The sequence below is a fragment of the Aricia agestis genome, chromosome 15 (genome assembly GCF_905147365.1).
Source record: "Aricia agestis chromosome 15, ilAriAges1.1, whole genome shotgun sequence".
NCBI classification, from domain to species: domain Eukaryota; kingdom Metazoa; phylum Arthropoda; class Insecta; order Lepidoptera; family Lycaenidae; genus Aricia; species Aricia agestis.
Window position 1 is genome coordinate 8,330,005 of NC_056420.1, and position 16,534 is coordinate 8,346,538.

Below are 16,534 nucleotides of genomic sequence, written 5' to 3' on the forward strand. Positions count from 1 at the left end.
CCACTAACTGATATGTTCCGGATAGGCTATTCACAAATTACCTGACAGATAAAGTATGAAATATCTGTCAAATAAGTTGTGGATAGCCTATCCGTATCCTTAATGTCAGGAAGTGGTGAACTGTATCACCCTTACGGCCGTTCCCAATATTTGATCTATCTCTGGTTTTGCCCTACTAGAGATAGGAATAGTTCACATTAGACATTAGAGACATATATTTTATGTCAATTGAGAGCTATTCCTATCTCTAGTAGGGCAAAACCAGAGATAGATCAAATATTGGGAATGGCCGTTAATCTAGTAAATAATAATCAAACTTACCAATGATGTGTATGATTTTTTCCCTTTTAGTTGCTGTTCTACCTATTAAAAAATTCTCTGGCTTTACGTCGCGGTATATGAGATGTCGCGTATGCACGTACTCGATACGATGTAACTGAAAATATAACAAATATATTATAATACCTATAATTTACTTACAAATAAACAGAGGGGTCCAATTCTGGTACCTCGAACCTCGTAACGATTTTCTGTCCCGCAGATTCGAGGTAGGAGGATTAAGCTCCAGGATATTATGCTTAATAAGAAACGCAGCAAGTAATTAACTACTTCTAGAGCACTTAATTAAATTATTTTCTAAAAAAACATGGCTCATTTATCTTACAAAAAGTTATTTGATCACCAACTGGCAACTACTCAAGAACGGACAATTAATTCTGCACAATAATTTCATTATTCACAGTTTATTAAGTATCTCTTTTGTTCTTCTTGATGCGATAATTGAAAACAAATGAGAAAATTTTTTAAATAAATAAAAGTGTAACAGATATAAATTGCAACTACTTAGCATAAAAATAAAATATATTAAGTCATTCGTAATTTAAACAAGTGTACACTCATTTTATAAATTTAATGTCCTTTGATTAAAATCTTAAAAGATTGATAAGTGGTCCGATTTTTGCAGTTCTACAAATCCGTTTCGGAAACTTATCGCGTGGTTATCACGCGCGGATATGCAAATTTCGAGTCATTGAGAATGGGACCCCTGAAATCTGGATATCATACTGGATTTTTATGTGGTAGTTTGCGAACGAAGAAATCCGAAAGCGTGTCTGTTTGTCTGTCTGTCTGTAACCTCTTCACGCCCAAACCGCTGAATTAATTCTGCTGAAATTTGGTATGGGGCCACTTAATTGAGTCCCGAGAAAGGACATAGGTTACTTTTATCCCGGAAAAATGTACGGTTCCTCGTGATAAACAAATTTTGGCGCAATGCAGTTGCGCGCGTCATCTAAGTAGTAATAATTAATAAGGAGACGAGATGACCTGTCGGTCAATTGTCTCGTACATCACAAGGTTACTAGGTTGAAAGGAAGTTGAATGCAATACTATGCAGCGTACATTCATAAATTAATCAATATTACTTACTAGATGACGCCCGCAACTCAGTTGCGCCAAAACTCGTTTATCGCGCGGGAACCGTACATTTTTCTGGGACAAAAAGTATCCTATGTCCTTTCCCGGAACTCAAAGTATCTCCATGCCAAATTTCAGCAAAACCGGTTCAGCAGTTGGAGCATGAAGAGATAACAGACAGACAGACAGACAGACACACTTTCGCATTTATAATATTAGTATGGATATTCAAAATAATTGTACAATTTGTATATTTACTGTTTAGTGTGATTTAACTGTATATCATTAAGCTAATAAAGACGAAAACCTGTTTAAATTCAATAAAAAAAAATAGATAGACTCAGACTAAATCTCGCTCAACAGACAAGTTATACGCTTGTGTGTATTAGCAAAACAATGCAGTATCGCGTAGTGCATTGTTTTGCTACTTCAAGACATATCTAAAATCACGCAAATGAGTGCTCGCGCCCTATTGCAGGTGTACAGAATCCTGTAGTCGGTTAAGAGCAATGTCGTTGACCTAATATTATTATCCGTCTCTGTCACTTCTGTGTTATTCCACGTCCTTCATGGTCACGCGAGTGTGCGACGTCACGAGCAAGAAGGACAAAAAACAGGTCGATGTCCGACTTTTTAGAAACACGGATATTTAATCAACACATAAATTACTTAGTATCTGGTGTAATTAATATGGAAAAACGTTTAAGGGTGAATTCACACCGCAACGCGACGCATAAATGCATTTCTAAATTTGTGGATTTGACAGATTTACATGACGTCTCACGCAATTGAAATCTGTCAATTCAGTACATAATATTTAGAAATTCATCTACGCTTCGCGTTGCTGTCTGAATTGACCCCTAATCAAAATCCACCGGTATAATATGTAGAACTTCGTATATATGTAATTATAGTAGTATAGTATGTGTATTGTGTATGTATATTATGTAACATACTATGCTATTTAAATCTCCACTTAGAAGGGCTTCGCAACCTCGAACTTGGGTAATAAGCCGCGTACAATGAAGATAAAATATATCAATTGAACACGTCCAGTACGATTCTATTAATTCTTGTGTCTGTGAAGTGTGACACGATAATATAATGACAGTTGCAATTTAAGGTCAGTTCACAATGAAACGAGGCGAAATGAGGCGATCCTTAGCATTGATATAACTGCCACATCGGTTTCGGTGACGGTGGCCGGTTTTATTGAAAGCTGGCTAGTGTGTAGTAAGTATACAAGAGCTCTCCCTATTCCTCTACTGTCAACTGGGACGGACGACCGACACGACTGGACTGGCGAGAGATCAGGCACAGGACCGACTTTTTACATGCCCATCCGACGCATGGATCATCTTCCTTGTCGGACAATCAGGTGATCAGCCTGCTTTGTCCTAACCAAACTTGGAAATAACATGTTCTTCTTTTTGAAAATGGCTCCTTGGTGAGTTGCCAATGTCAGAGTGAGTGGCGAGTTCAACGCGGGAATCGAACCCATGACCCCCGAGAGAATGTACAAGAGACACACTCTAAGCTACTGGATTACCGCATCCAATAAAAGTCACTTGTCTCGTTTCTTAGCAAACTGGCCCTTTAATGCCTTTCATATATACTTCATTAGATACAATTAAACTTCAATAAGATACAAAACAATTACAAATCTGCTTCATTCTTTCTGGTCCTTTTCTCGTCTCAAGAAACTATTATAAAATGGTAGAGAAAAGTTTGTTTTCTTTATTCCTGCAATTCAAACCACAGCTAGATTGCGGAGCTCAAACTGTTATTGCTTTTATAAAATCTATTACCGCAATTAGTTAGCTCTATAACGGCGGAATTTTTTCGCGAGTTTAGGAATATACAGTGACGTCAACAAACTCATAATTTAGTGTTTAAAACAGTGGTTTACAAAATTAAAACTTTAATTAAATGGCATACGCTGTCTTTGTCATATTTTTGTAAGGCATCATAAACCTCAATTAATACTCAAAATAAGAGGGCTCTAATTTTGAGTATTAATAAGTAAATACGGTTAGGAATCATCCATAATTCTATACTAACATTATTAATTGCGAAAGTGCGTCTATCTGTCTGTTACATCTTTAGTCTTTACACTATTATTATTTTTAACAAAAAATTAAAACCGACTTCCAAGGTAAAAACAATAATAATATGAACTAAAAAGTATTAAATAACTCTTACTCTATAATAGTGCCTTTTTCAGAATTCGTCTAAATCTCAAATATTTCTGTACATACTACAGTCTGAAGACTGTAGTATGTACAGAAATATTTGAGATTGAATTTGAACAAAAATATTTATTTGAAGTCGGTACCAGCTAATTTTATCGTGACTTCAGTTAATGTCAGAATACCTGAAGCTTTTGGGACTGATACCGACTTCAAAGTAATGAAGACTTTAGTATGTACAGAAATAGTTGAGATTTAGACGAATTCTGAAAAAGGCACTATTATAGAGTAAGAGTTATTTAATACTTTTTAGTTCATATTATTATTGTTTTAACCTTGGAAGTCAGTTTTAATTTTTTGTTAAAAATAATAATTTCACTCTTTTTAGTTATCTACAAGATAAGGCTTTATGCGTAAATAACCACAACGAATGTTAACTATTCACGTTATGTTACTATAAGCGAAATTGTGGTAAATGCTTGCAGTTATCTAAGCGATGCTGCAATTTAAAAACTTTTATCTTTAAAGGTTCAGGAGTTCTGTTTAGTGCCTTTGGACCAAGAGACACCTTCGTATGTTTAAACAACACCGAAATCCCCGAACCTGTATCTATAAGGATTCAAAAGTTCTGTTGGGTACCTTCGGATCCAGGGCATAACCTGGCGCGAAATCTTACTTTTTGGTAGCATTTACCTCGAATGCTTCATAAAAAATTGAAATCACTATATGTTTCCATACAAATTTCAAGGAGTCCTCTCCATTCCTCCATGATCCCATCATCAGATCACCACTTTTGTGAACATGGTACCAAATTCGAGTTAAACCCTATACAACACAAAAAGAATTTTGAAAATCGGATCACAAACGGCTGAGTTATCGTTGAACATACAAAAAAAAAGATACATACAGCCGAACGTATAACCTCCTCCTTTTTGGAAGTCGGTAAAACCGCTGAATCGATCTAAATGTAATTCGGTTTAGTCCATAAAAATGTAAGTTTTTAATCCCGGCAAATGTACGGTTCCCTTTCGATAAATTTCGACACAAAAAAATTATGGGCACCTTTAAGTCCTTTAACTTCCGTAAGGAAGTGCTAATTTCTTGCTAAGTGTACCAGAAGGACTATTATTAGCAGTGCCGTAAATAGGGGCAAGAATGGCCAGACCAGGCAGACTCTTATTCTTTTGAATTGCTCCCGATAAGTACTTGCCGCTGCGCCCCAGAGATGTTTTTCAATATAGTAAAAAAATCTACCGCCGAACATAATAACCTTCTCCTTTTTGGAAGCCAGTTAAAAAACAAGGGTGCAGTTATAAGCTCGCACAGGGCGCAAAAAAGGCTATTTACGGCACTGATTATTAGATACGCTGATATATCATAAATCATAATCGTATGGAAAACGAAACATATTGAACACATACCGGAGTAAATAGGATTTCATAATTCGCGAAAAAACGACTTTCCCATTCGTTTCGCACGGCCGTCTCATACAATGGTATCACTTGTGCCGCTAAGCCATTCAATAACGTTTATAGCTTATTGTTCGCTCATTAAACATATTTAATATACATTAATAAACTATTATTTTAATTCTCTATTAACATAATATTAAATAAAACCTTGTAATTTTTTATAGGTACTTTTAGTAGTTGGTGATCAAAATAAACTGTTTTTTTTTAAAGTGACACCCTGGCCGCCTGGTTATAAATTATTGGAACGAAGTTCCTTACCTATATTAATTTATAACCAGGGTTTGAGGGTACAGCGTATATCCATGCTAATAGTGGTCGGCAATTATATAATTATTGTAGGCAATTCATAGATCATTTCAATCATTTCCAAGAAAAGTAAGTTTATAAGAGACTACAAGCATTTCAATAATTTCCATACAAAAGTCGATGACTACTAGTAGAATGGTCACGCTGTACCTAGTCTTGATATCAAGCAATTACGCAAGAGGTAATCATGTTAATTGTTGTCCAAATCCCACGCGCGTGGATTGCATGACTCATTTGGACATTGTTAGCCGTTGCAGTTTTGATGCAGTTACTTTTAATTTCTAAATCATCGCATGAAATTCGACTTTTCCAATCTTCACGCTTTGGTCAGAGCCTTTAGTGGAGCTGCATTCGATAATTTCGACAGGAAACATTAAAAATCTATGACATTTGAAGCAACGCATCGACATTGCGCTTGAGATGCCGGCTGCCTTCACATTGTCGCGAGCCGCGCGGCTGCCGCACTATCCGCGACTTAATGTGAAGGCAGCCTTACATCAAATCCCGTGGGATTAATTGATGGAATCCGTTATATACGTTAGAGGATGCAACTGCTGCCCTCACTATATTAGCAGGTGCTTTAGCAAATGCTTCCGCGGGTGTGTAGTGACGACCTTTGAAAGTTAGAAATTCTGATGTGGAAATTATAGAATGCAACTAAACCAAAGGTTCGCCTATCGGCTACATAAACTTAAAACTCCAACGCAAGCCCCTTGCGTTGGAGTCTTAAGATTAAGTACAGTTTAAGAAATCGTATCACTTACCAATTGCATTGCGATCATCAGAACAGTCTTTAGGGAGAAGCGCCTGCCGCACAGGTCGAACAAGTCCTCGAGCGACGGCCCAAGGAGCTCCATAACCAATGCATTGTATTTACCGCAGGGGCCGAAGTAGTATACCTCGGGTATACCTTCCGCTGTCGAGGGGGCTACGGGATCCAGGGTTAAGAAGGAGGAAGAAACAAAAGAAGATGTTAGTACTTACATCAAAACGCATGCATCGCCATCGCTTCCCGCACCACCTGATAACTACACGTCAACTGATATCAAAGGCAAAGTGGTCGCGAGAGCAATGCCACAGTAGGTACTTAAAACTAAGCAGCAATACAAGTGAGCTGATTCTGTTGAATAATCTTACAGTAATATAGTTTTGATGCAGTCTTGGTATAATAAACTACAGGTTTCCTCATCTAATTTCGAACCAACGTCTAACATGTTCTAATTGGACCAAGCTCTACAACTTAGAATACTCTTGCTGTTTGATCAAGACTGGATCGAAGCTGTATTAATGTTGGATTGAAATTGCAGAATTTTTACTTGCTTGCATTATTGGAGCGCCATAATAACCTTAACGCAACGTTTAAATTTCGAATGTTTGGACACATTTCATCGTGACATGGAGGTCAAATTTTTGCACGCGCCATAAACTGTCTTAAAACATCCAAACATTAAAAATTGCGCCAATTTCGATGTGGCAACGCTTTGGGCTGGGTCCACATCTGCAGCTATTTGGTGTATCGTATCTTCGTTCCTACAAATGTGGACCTAGCGGCGATGGACCTACAACGTCATGGGCACGGAGTTCGCCCCACATTGCATTCGATATCAGTTGCGAGCTACCGCCTGACGCATCAATGTCCCCACTTACTAATTGTATAGCTATCATTAGCACCGTCTTCAGTCTGAAGTTTCTGTTGCAGTACACGAAGAGGTCCTCGAGGGAGGGCCCTAACAGTTCCATGACCATGGCGTTGTAGCGGCCCCCGCACGTCCCCAAGTGGTACACTTTTGGTATTCCCTCTAATCAACGTGTCAGTTAGTTTCCATCTAACTACGAGTTACTTGTATATCTTTCTACTATGCAACATGAATGCAGCTTCATGCGGCATGCCTTGTTTCATCCAGTCCACGTAACATTCTATAACATCTTTTTTTTGTCATTTCATGACGGCAGGCCTATTAATCCGTTTGACAGGATTGAAAAGGATGAAACTACATTAACCTTGCATAATTTAGTAGAACTGAGGTGCTACATAGAGCATTCGGAAACACGAAAAGTCCCCAATGTCGCCAGTTGCAAAACGAAAGCCCCCACTTTAAATACCATGTTTTAAAATAGGGGCACTCGATTTGCATACATTTAAATTTCAATCCACTAACCGACATACACAATTTGGTACATTATGACGCGAATTACTATGTAATTATTATATTAATAGCTCGGCCGTTACGTGGCACGCCATAACTGTTGAGGTTTGCCAGCAAGGAAGTAGCATTACTAATATTGACAATACGAATTATTAATCTACATTTACTTTATGATCGACTGGAATATGCTAATGTTGGCGAAGTGAGTCCATTTTAAGTTACGTTCTTATCAGCCGTAGGCGATAGTTATTAGATAATACGAATGGTCTGTTTCACCACTTCCTGATAAGGCTATCCATCAATTAAATTAACAGATCAAGTATGGAGAATCTGCCAAAAAAAGTTGTGAATAGCCTATTAGGCACTTTATCAGAAAGTTGTGAAACAGGCCCTTAGACATTACACTATCATGAAGACCGTTTGAAAAGTTAACACATACCGGAACTCAATTTCCAAACAATAAAATATTTACTTCGATTATTAGTAGGTAATACTTCCCAGAGTTAATTACTATACAACACGCAGAAGTTAACCTGGCACCTGCTGCGATAGTTTCCTTAGAAAGAGGCACTATTCCACTTTAGGACAAAGTTTACGTTTGCTCCAAAGAGGAGGAAAAAGTAATCCTAGATTTTCAGTTCCCGTGCATTTTATTTATAGCAGATGAATAAAAATATCAAGTGGCACCGATGACTAACACTATTCAATCGGGAATCCCCTTAGAGGGAGACGCTTCCGAGAACGCCGCTGAAAGCCTTAATAATTCCGAAGCGACAGCAATGATTGCTCGATATTTTACTGATAGGGGAGAGATTTCTCGTCAGGCCGACTTTAAAGACTACGTTTTTTACCAACTTTTTGGCCTTGTAATTTTTTCAATATCCCATAGTAAGTATGGCTTTAAATACTGACCTTACCCACTATTTAACCTTTTAGAGCTCCGTACCCAAGGGGTAAAAACCCCTATTTCTACGTTATAATTTCCAATAAGCACCTGCAGCTAAATAACTCTAAAGGCTGTATTTACCCAGTGTTCGGTCCCTTTAATATATATTTTTTAATTTCCTAAGAACCAATATCTAAGTATTCAATGTAAGTATATCCAATTCAGAATAAGGGCGAAGCCAAACGAGCGTAATTTGTGAGTTGTGAGTCGCAGAATTTCGGTTCGGCAGAATTCTGCTGCATTCAGTTTCATACAAAAGTCCTGTTTGATTCACACGAGCGTAATTTTGTGTGTCATGATTCGTATGAAAAAATATTTACGCGGCAGAAATTCTGCGACTCACAACTCACGTATTACGCTCGTTTGGCTTCACCCTAAGATACAATTTATTTATTCTTCTTATAAACTCACCGTGCGTTCCAAGTAGCTTGTAAAATCGGTACTCTAGATGTAACTGTGGAGCCTTTGATTTCATTGGCTCCATTTTGATCGCGACGTGCTCATTGTTGTAAAGGTTTTTGCCTGAAACAAGGAAAATAACATTATTAAGGATTGTAGGAGCTCATTGAGGCTTATGACTTACAGACATAGATCAAGATAGATACCGCATGTCCCTCCATTTGTAAGAAAACGAGAGTGCAACCTTTTTCCAACCTAATGTGACGTACCGATGATAAGAAACGTGTCCACAGGCCAACGTTTCTATTCGAATTTCTACAGCTCAATACGGCACAATTAGGCATTTAAGCATTTTTAAAATTCCGATTAAAGTCCGATTCCGATAGCAGACTAAAGAACAGGCTTTCGAAAGACGAGCACTGCTCGTCGTTTGGGACCGCGATATGGCACGCGAAGTACATACACATGCAGTATTTATCTCGATCTATGTCTGAGGTATGACTAGTGACTACGTTATTTTTAATACAGCATCAGTCTTCTGGTAGTTGTTGATATTATAATGATGGTTAAACAAATAGTTTTTGTACTTGCGGTCTGTAAGCAAAACGTAATGTTCCGTTGATATTCGTGGTAAGAAATGATATCAGTACGTCACGCCATACGTTGTCCGTATGTCTCAATCTTATTTTCAGATCTACATAATTTTATGGAAGTAATCATTCCGTCTGGCAAAACAGAATTGTCATCGACGAAATCGGTATTACGGGGAAGTAAACTAGACATCGTAAATTTTAAGTGTTAGAGACTAGCCATGAAAACAGATGGCTTGATATACAGATCCAAGAAAATAGCTCTATTTACCGAAGCAAATATCCAATTGTTATTTTTGTAACTATTTATCCAATACAATATAATATTATCCCTTGATAGAAGGAAAACGTAACGAAGGATATTATTTTTATTAAGTACTCCATCCACTTTCAGTAATATTATGTAAGTACCTATAGAGTATTTTACAATCGTTGTCTTCTTTATTCCATAGACCGTCTCCGTTTATGGAGTAAAGAAGACCTGAGCCATACAAATTTTATTTCCTCCTATTGACTCCAAAAAAAAATCCCTATCCAACCTAACACTTTCAACCAGATTTCAGATTTACAATAACATACAACCTTATTTATGATAAACGCGCCCTAAAAAGGAAGATATAATAAATACATTATAACAATAATCATGACGTCACAATACTTGTGACTCATCTATTCCTTTAGGTCTTCGATTGTTTCTTATCTTATCGGGGAAATTCATCGGCAGCATGTAAGCGGTAAACGTTTCTGAAGATTTGTTAATGTAATGAATATATTGAAAGTCATTGTTAATTAAGTAAATTAATACCCGATGTCCTTAGCTCTACATAACACTTACCTAGATAGATACCATATACTTACATGACTTTATGAAGATCTACATACTAATATTATAAAGGTGTGTCTGTCTGTTATACCTCTTCACGCCTAAACCGCTAAACCGATTTTTTTAAATTAGGATGAAGATACCTATATAAAGTCCCGGAAAGGACATCTAGGATATTTTTTATCACGGAAAATGTACGGTTCCGCGCGATATACGAATTCTGGCACATCGGAGTTGCGGCCTGCGGGCGTCACATAGTCTATAATAATAATATTATGAGCAATGATTTACATTATTTGGAAGAATATGGTACAATAAGCTGACGAAGTATTTAACATTTAACAGTAGGTATCTCAAGTATTTATACGTGGGAGAGCCATGCTTCGGCACGAATGGGCCGGCTCGACCGGAGAAATACCACGTTCTCACAGAAAACCGGCGTGAAACAGCACTAGCGCTTTGTTTCGCCGAGTGAGTGAGTTTACCGGAGGCCCGATCCCCTACCCTATTCCCTTCCCTTCCCTACCCTCTCCTGTTACCCTATTCCCTCTTAAAAGGCCGGCAACGCACCTGCAGCTCTTCTGATGCGAGTGTCCATGGGCGACGGAAGTTGCTTTCCATCAGATGACCCGTTTGCTCGATTGCCCCCTTATTTCATAAAAAAAAAGTATAATATTTTTGTCCATGAAGACCTTGCTCAGCGGAGCAAGATCTTCAACTAGCGAGTTGAAGTATATGATTAGGTGCTAGAATTGTAAGCCTTGTTGAGATCGATAGACGATTACCTATCTAACTGTATTTTCAATGTCTATTTTTTGCAGAAATTCGCAGGAGGATGAAAAATCTGCGCCCAGATTAAATATTACAAGATGCTAAAAGATAAAGTTTTCATAACGGTTTTATTTCACAGTTTATTACCTTTATTAGCTCATAATATTTACATTATATGAAAATATAAGAAGAAAATAACTACGACGATGCATATTTCCTTATCAAACTATCTGGGTATCAAAGGACATTACCACAGTTTCGATGTATCGCAATATGAAGCTGATTATTTGTTTCACAGTTTATTAACCTTTATAAGCTCATAATATTTACAAATATTATTATGAAAATATTTAAAGAAGAATATAACTACCGCGATGCATATTTCCTTATCAAATCATCTGGGTATCAGAGGACATTACTACAGTTTCAATGTATCGCAATATTTTCGTCTGGTACCATGTGAAAAACTTTGTCAAACAACCATAGCTGTGGCCAATGCTTGTTTTTCTTCAAATGAAAGCTGGCTATTAGCTGCATGTAGGGATTGCAATCCGGAAAACCGGATCCGGAAATTCGCCGGATCCGGCGTCATTTTAGGGGTACCGAATCCGGTCCCAATACACCGGATCCGGAGACCGGATCCGGTGTATTGGGACCGGATAATAGTTAATAGAATCAGGCGTTACTTTGCGGAAATCCGTAGCCTAAAATTTTGTTGGGGTTTATTTCGTGGAATATTGCTAAAAATAATAATATACTTTAATTTGTGGCAAACTGATATGGTTGTTGCATGAATAAGTTACGTTAAATGCGTTACCCCTGGATAAGCTTTTTCACACTTTTTTAGGGTTCTGTAGTGAACAATGAACCGTTATAGTTTTGGTCTGTCTATCCGTCTGTGTGTCTGTCCGTCTGTCAGCCCGCGGTTTTGCTCAGAGACTATATTATATAGGACCTACAAAGCTGTAAATTGGCATAAATATACATATTAATGATTCCAACAAAGGGGTACGTAAAATCTTAAAAATATATATTTTAATGTTACCTCCCGTACACATGAAGCGGGGATGATTTTTTTTTCGCATCCACCCGACCGTGTGGGGTGTTCGTTGGATAGGTTTTAAAAATATTAAGAGTATTCTTAGATCATTTTCTGATTAAGGGATCTATTTGTGCAATATGAAGTTTTAAAGTGGAAAAAATCGTTAGAGTCCAGTGTCCTCCCCTTATACCAGCTAAACGGTTGCTTCTGGAAATGTGAAAAAATTCACGAGAGTAGGAAATATGCTGAATTTAAAAGGAAAACTATCACGGCTAAGAATACTTCATAAGTTATTGAGTAATAGTCGATCAACTAAAAAATGTTTTCGTAAGAAGTACAAAGGAACTTCTTGTTCAAATTCCTTTGAACGTAACTGAGATGATGTTGTTAGTAGTGTAAAATACGTCATAAATCTATATTCATTGACTACAAAAATTATCAAAAACTATCGGTACCGTACTACGGAACCGCAGCAACTCTATTAGAAGTATTTGGTAAGTGACGCTTTTAAATGATGAGCAAAAAATTTATGTATATCGTTAAATATCAACTCGCCATTGACTACAGCTCCGTAAGGTGGTGGGGAGAGTGCAATTAACCTTCTCATTCTTCTAGGCTAGGCCGACTATGTTGCGATAATGCCGTAATGTTGGAATAATGGTAATGGAATAATATTTTAAACGGACATTTAAAATATTATTCCATGCTCTACAGTTTTTAAAGAGTGGTTATCTCGCTTTGAAAATATTGCATTAATCAGCTACAAGTGATATATATGCCTTAGCATATATGCCTTGTTATTGAATTAGAATGCAAAAATAGGATGATTTTCGGTTTTTAGTTTCATCAATCCGGCCGAATCCGGTCGGATCGGGCCGGATTGAAAATGACGCCGGATTGCAATCCCTAGCTGCATGGTAGAGATTTCGATGACGATCTCCAAACTATCCATACTAATATTATGCGAAAGTGTGTCTATCTGTCTGTTACATCTTCACATCCAAACCGTTGGAGCGATTTTGCTGATATTTGGTATGAAGATACTGTGAGTCCCGGGAAAGGACATACGATACTTTCTATCCCGAAAAATGTACGGTTTCCGCGCGATAAACGCATTTTAACGAAACGGAGTTGCGGACGTTATCTAGTGGAAGATTAGGCAAGCTAATATGAAGGGAGCTGTAAGAGTCCCACGTCACTGAACCGTAGTTTTTTTAATCTCTTCAAATACTCAACTGAAAGGGCAATTAGTGGCAAAATCAATAATGAACCACTCGCCTAGCGTTCCCGTTGAGGGCTGCATAGAGGTGTCACAAATGAATCTATTGACCCACATGCCAGCCAAGTCATTCATAGACAAAGCACTCACTGCTTACATAATGAAAAAATAATTAGGAATTGCAACGATTTCACATTTGACTTTGCAGATGGGAAGAGATCTATGCTGTATCTGTTACCACTTCACAGTTCACGCAACCCCTGAACCGATTTAGATTTAATTCGGATAAAGAACTTGGAAACAATTCATCGAAATATAATAGTTTTTGTTACTTATAGACAGCAAGGATCACCTTGCTAGCGAAAATCATGTGTGTCTAGCGTTAAAAAAATCTACATTAATTTAAAAATTACAACGTTGCTTTATTATCTTGTCATTAGTTCGACGACTAATAAGCAGTCATAGTGACGAAACCTTTAGACGATATTATGCAGTAGTCATCCATGCTAACATTATAAATGCGAAAGTCTGTCTGTATGTTTGTTACCTCTTCACGCCGCCCAAGCCACTGAACTAATTTCACTGAAATTATGTATGTAGGTACTCTGAGTCTCGGGAAAGGACATAGGATACTTTTATCCTGGAAAAATGTACGATCTCCACGCGATAAACGAATTTTGGCGCAACGGAGTTGCAGGCGTCATCTAGTCTACACTAATTTAATAAAGAGGTTAAAGTTTGTTTTTTTGTTTGGAGGCGGTAATCTCTGAAACAACTGGTCCGATTTCAAAAATTTGAACACCGATAGAAAGCTGGTGTGTTCTTACCTCCTGAGTGACAAGTTTTTTAAGCCGCAGGCAAAAGCTAGTATTCAATAAATCCGAACACCTCAATTACTCTACAACGACTTGTACGTGTTACTTTAATATTAATTAGATTACGAAGAAGTTTCCACCAAATTCGGCTACTATAAATCGTGACGCCCGCGCCGAGCACGCACTTGACCGATTTTCCCGAAATAGAACCGAAAACAGATTAGCTGTAAGTGATAAGTGTTCGGTTAGCCTTTTATTGATTTCTAATTATGTTTCGGGTATGACACGACGAAACATAATATTAATCGTCTTAAGACGGCCGCTCGAAACGACAGATCGTAAATAAACATTTAGTCAAATTGAATTCGATAACGAAAAGTTAGAAATCAAAGATGTTATAAGACTCTATTGCTAGGTCTAAGTGGCAAAGCACCTTGCTAATGAAGTCGTTTTCGACTGTCACCAACGATAATAATAATTATAAAGTCTAATTCAAATGCCTGCGTTCAAACAAATACAAGGCAACATCCCTATTAGGGATGATGACAAGGTCAAAGATTAGCGAATTTTGTTAATAAAATAAAGAAATCACGGTAAAAAATAAGTGTTCCCAAAATTTCAGCTTGATAGCATTTGTATTTTTTTTGTTATGCGCCTTCAAAGTTGGATATTGAAGTCGAATTTTTTTTAATTAAATTTCTTCATATTTGTATACCATTCGATAATTATGCAATTAAAAGCAACTTTTGTTATGAAACCACGTTCATAAACGCAATATTTAATATACCTGTCGAACAAAGTTCTCTCCCGATGCGTACAAACTACGAAAGAGTGACGTCATACTTTCGTAGCACTTTGTATGGAGCGTTTCGGGCAGGTCTTTTTTATGAGATATTTGAATTGTTATAACTTGGTGATTTTTTAAGCTATCAGAGTCATTCTTTCATCGATGTTTCTATTTTTAAGTGTCTTTCAATTACGGATAATGTCGTATTGTGCAGGATGGTGAGCTTGGAGATTGTTTTAAAATAAAAGACAGGCTTCGACTTGACTTCTTGTATTGCAGTTTGACATAAAAGTAAAAAGACAAAGAACACGAACAGACTACAGACTAAAGAGCAGTGTTGCCAATTATCTATATGTAACATCTCCCCTTTTAAGATTATATTAGTGACAATAAGGTAAGTACATTTTTTTTTTATTTTACAATATGTGACACAAGTATCCATAACCTATAGACAATTAAAAAAACAAATCTGACTTTGACAATTCCAATGACAATGACATTTGACAGTAGTTAGTGACAACTGACATTAGACTTAAATTATTTACACAATACATATTTATACATTAAAGTGTAATTTCTTAAATTCTAGAACTTAACAAACTTATTTTAATAATTATCATTAATAAAGTATTTAGGAGGTTTGACAATACGTCCTGACCGTGTTGTTATAGGCAATCTAATTCTATCTTTTTCTTTTTCAGGTTTTTCAGAATCAGTGGCTGAAGATACCGGTTTTATAATGTGTTCACGATTTCTACGGAATGTTCCTTCTGGGGACTGAATAGTATAGCTACGAGGTTCGCTGTCTACCTGTTTTATTCTACCAGGAACCCAAGAACCACTAGGCTTGTGTTTAAAATATATATTATCACCAACTAGTAAATCCGACAATTGTTTAAAGGTTTTAAAATTCAACAAATTAGTGTCAGCTCCTGTGTCTAAAAGAAAATTAACATTATGACTATTTATTGACAAATTAACTTGCCAAGACTCTTTACTTACATTATTGACATGAACTGCACCTACATATAAATCATTATTCGTATCAATACTGGAAATAATATGACTTTGTGTTTCTACAAAATTAACATTTTTGTTTTTACATGCTACGGCAAAATGATTATATTTACCACACTTATTACATTTGACTCCTATTGCTGGACATTTATATCTATGAACCTGCAAACACCTACCACATTTTTTGTATAATTGGTGACTCGACTGTCTTGAACTCGATGACTGTCTGCTCCGGCTCGGCTGATTATTTATTCGATGTGGTGTCCTAGACCTCTGCTTCTTATAACTGGAAGTAGATTGTACTTGTCCTACGAAGGAATTAGATGACTCTTCCAATGTTTTTGCCTGCTGCTTTGTGCACTCCATCTGCTTAGCTAGTAGAACTGCCTGTTCTAGTGTCTCCGGCTTTTGAATAAGTATTTTTTCTTGTATATAGTGGTTTTTCGAGTGTAAGTTCCAGCTAAATATATCTCTTATAAGCTCATCTTCCAATTTATCAAAATTACATTGCCTGCCTATGTTTTTTAAATCAGTGACATAGTCATCAATTTTTTCATCTGATTTTTGCCTTCTGTTGAATAATTTATGACGTTCC

General features: G+C 36.9%; 1 protein-coding gene across 24 annotated transcripts in view; it reads right to left on the bottom strand.

The window, feature by feature from the left end:
• Positions 1–16,534, bottom strand: part of LOC121734284 (casein kinase I) — a 66,529-nt gene that overhangs the window by 19,444 nt on the left and 30,551 nt on the right. For 17 of the 24 annotated variants that reach the window (XM_042124786.1, XM_042124785.1, XM_042124783.1 and 14 more), the window contains 3 exons: positions 8,888–8,998; positions 6,148–6,311; positions 322–436 (listed from right to left, as the gene is read on the bottom strand). In XM_042124786.1, the coding sequence (XP_041980720.1) occupies positions 322–436; positions 6,148–6,311; positions 8,888–8,998 (390 nt within the window). Of the gene's footprint in view, positions 1–321; positions 437–6,147; positions 6,312–7,030; positions 7,183–8,887; positions 8,999–16,534 lie in introns of all 24 variants that reach the window. The other 7 variants (XM_042124805.1, XM_042124803.1, XM_042124800.1 and 4 more) reach the window with 1 other exon arrangement.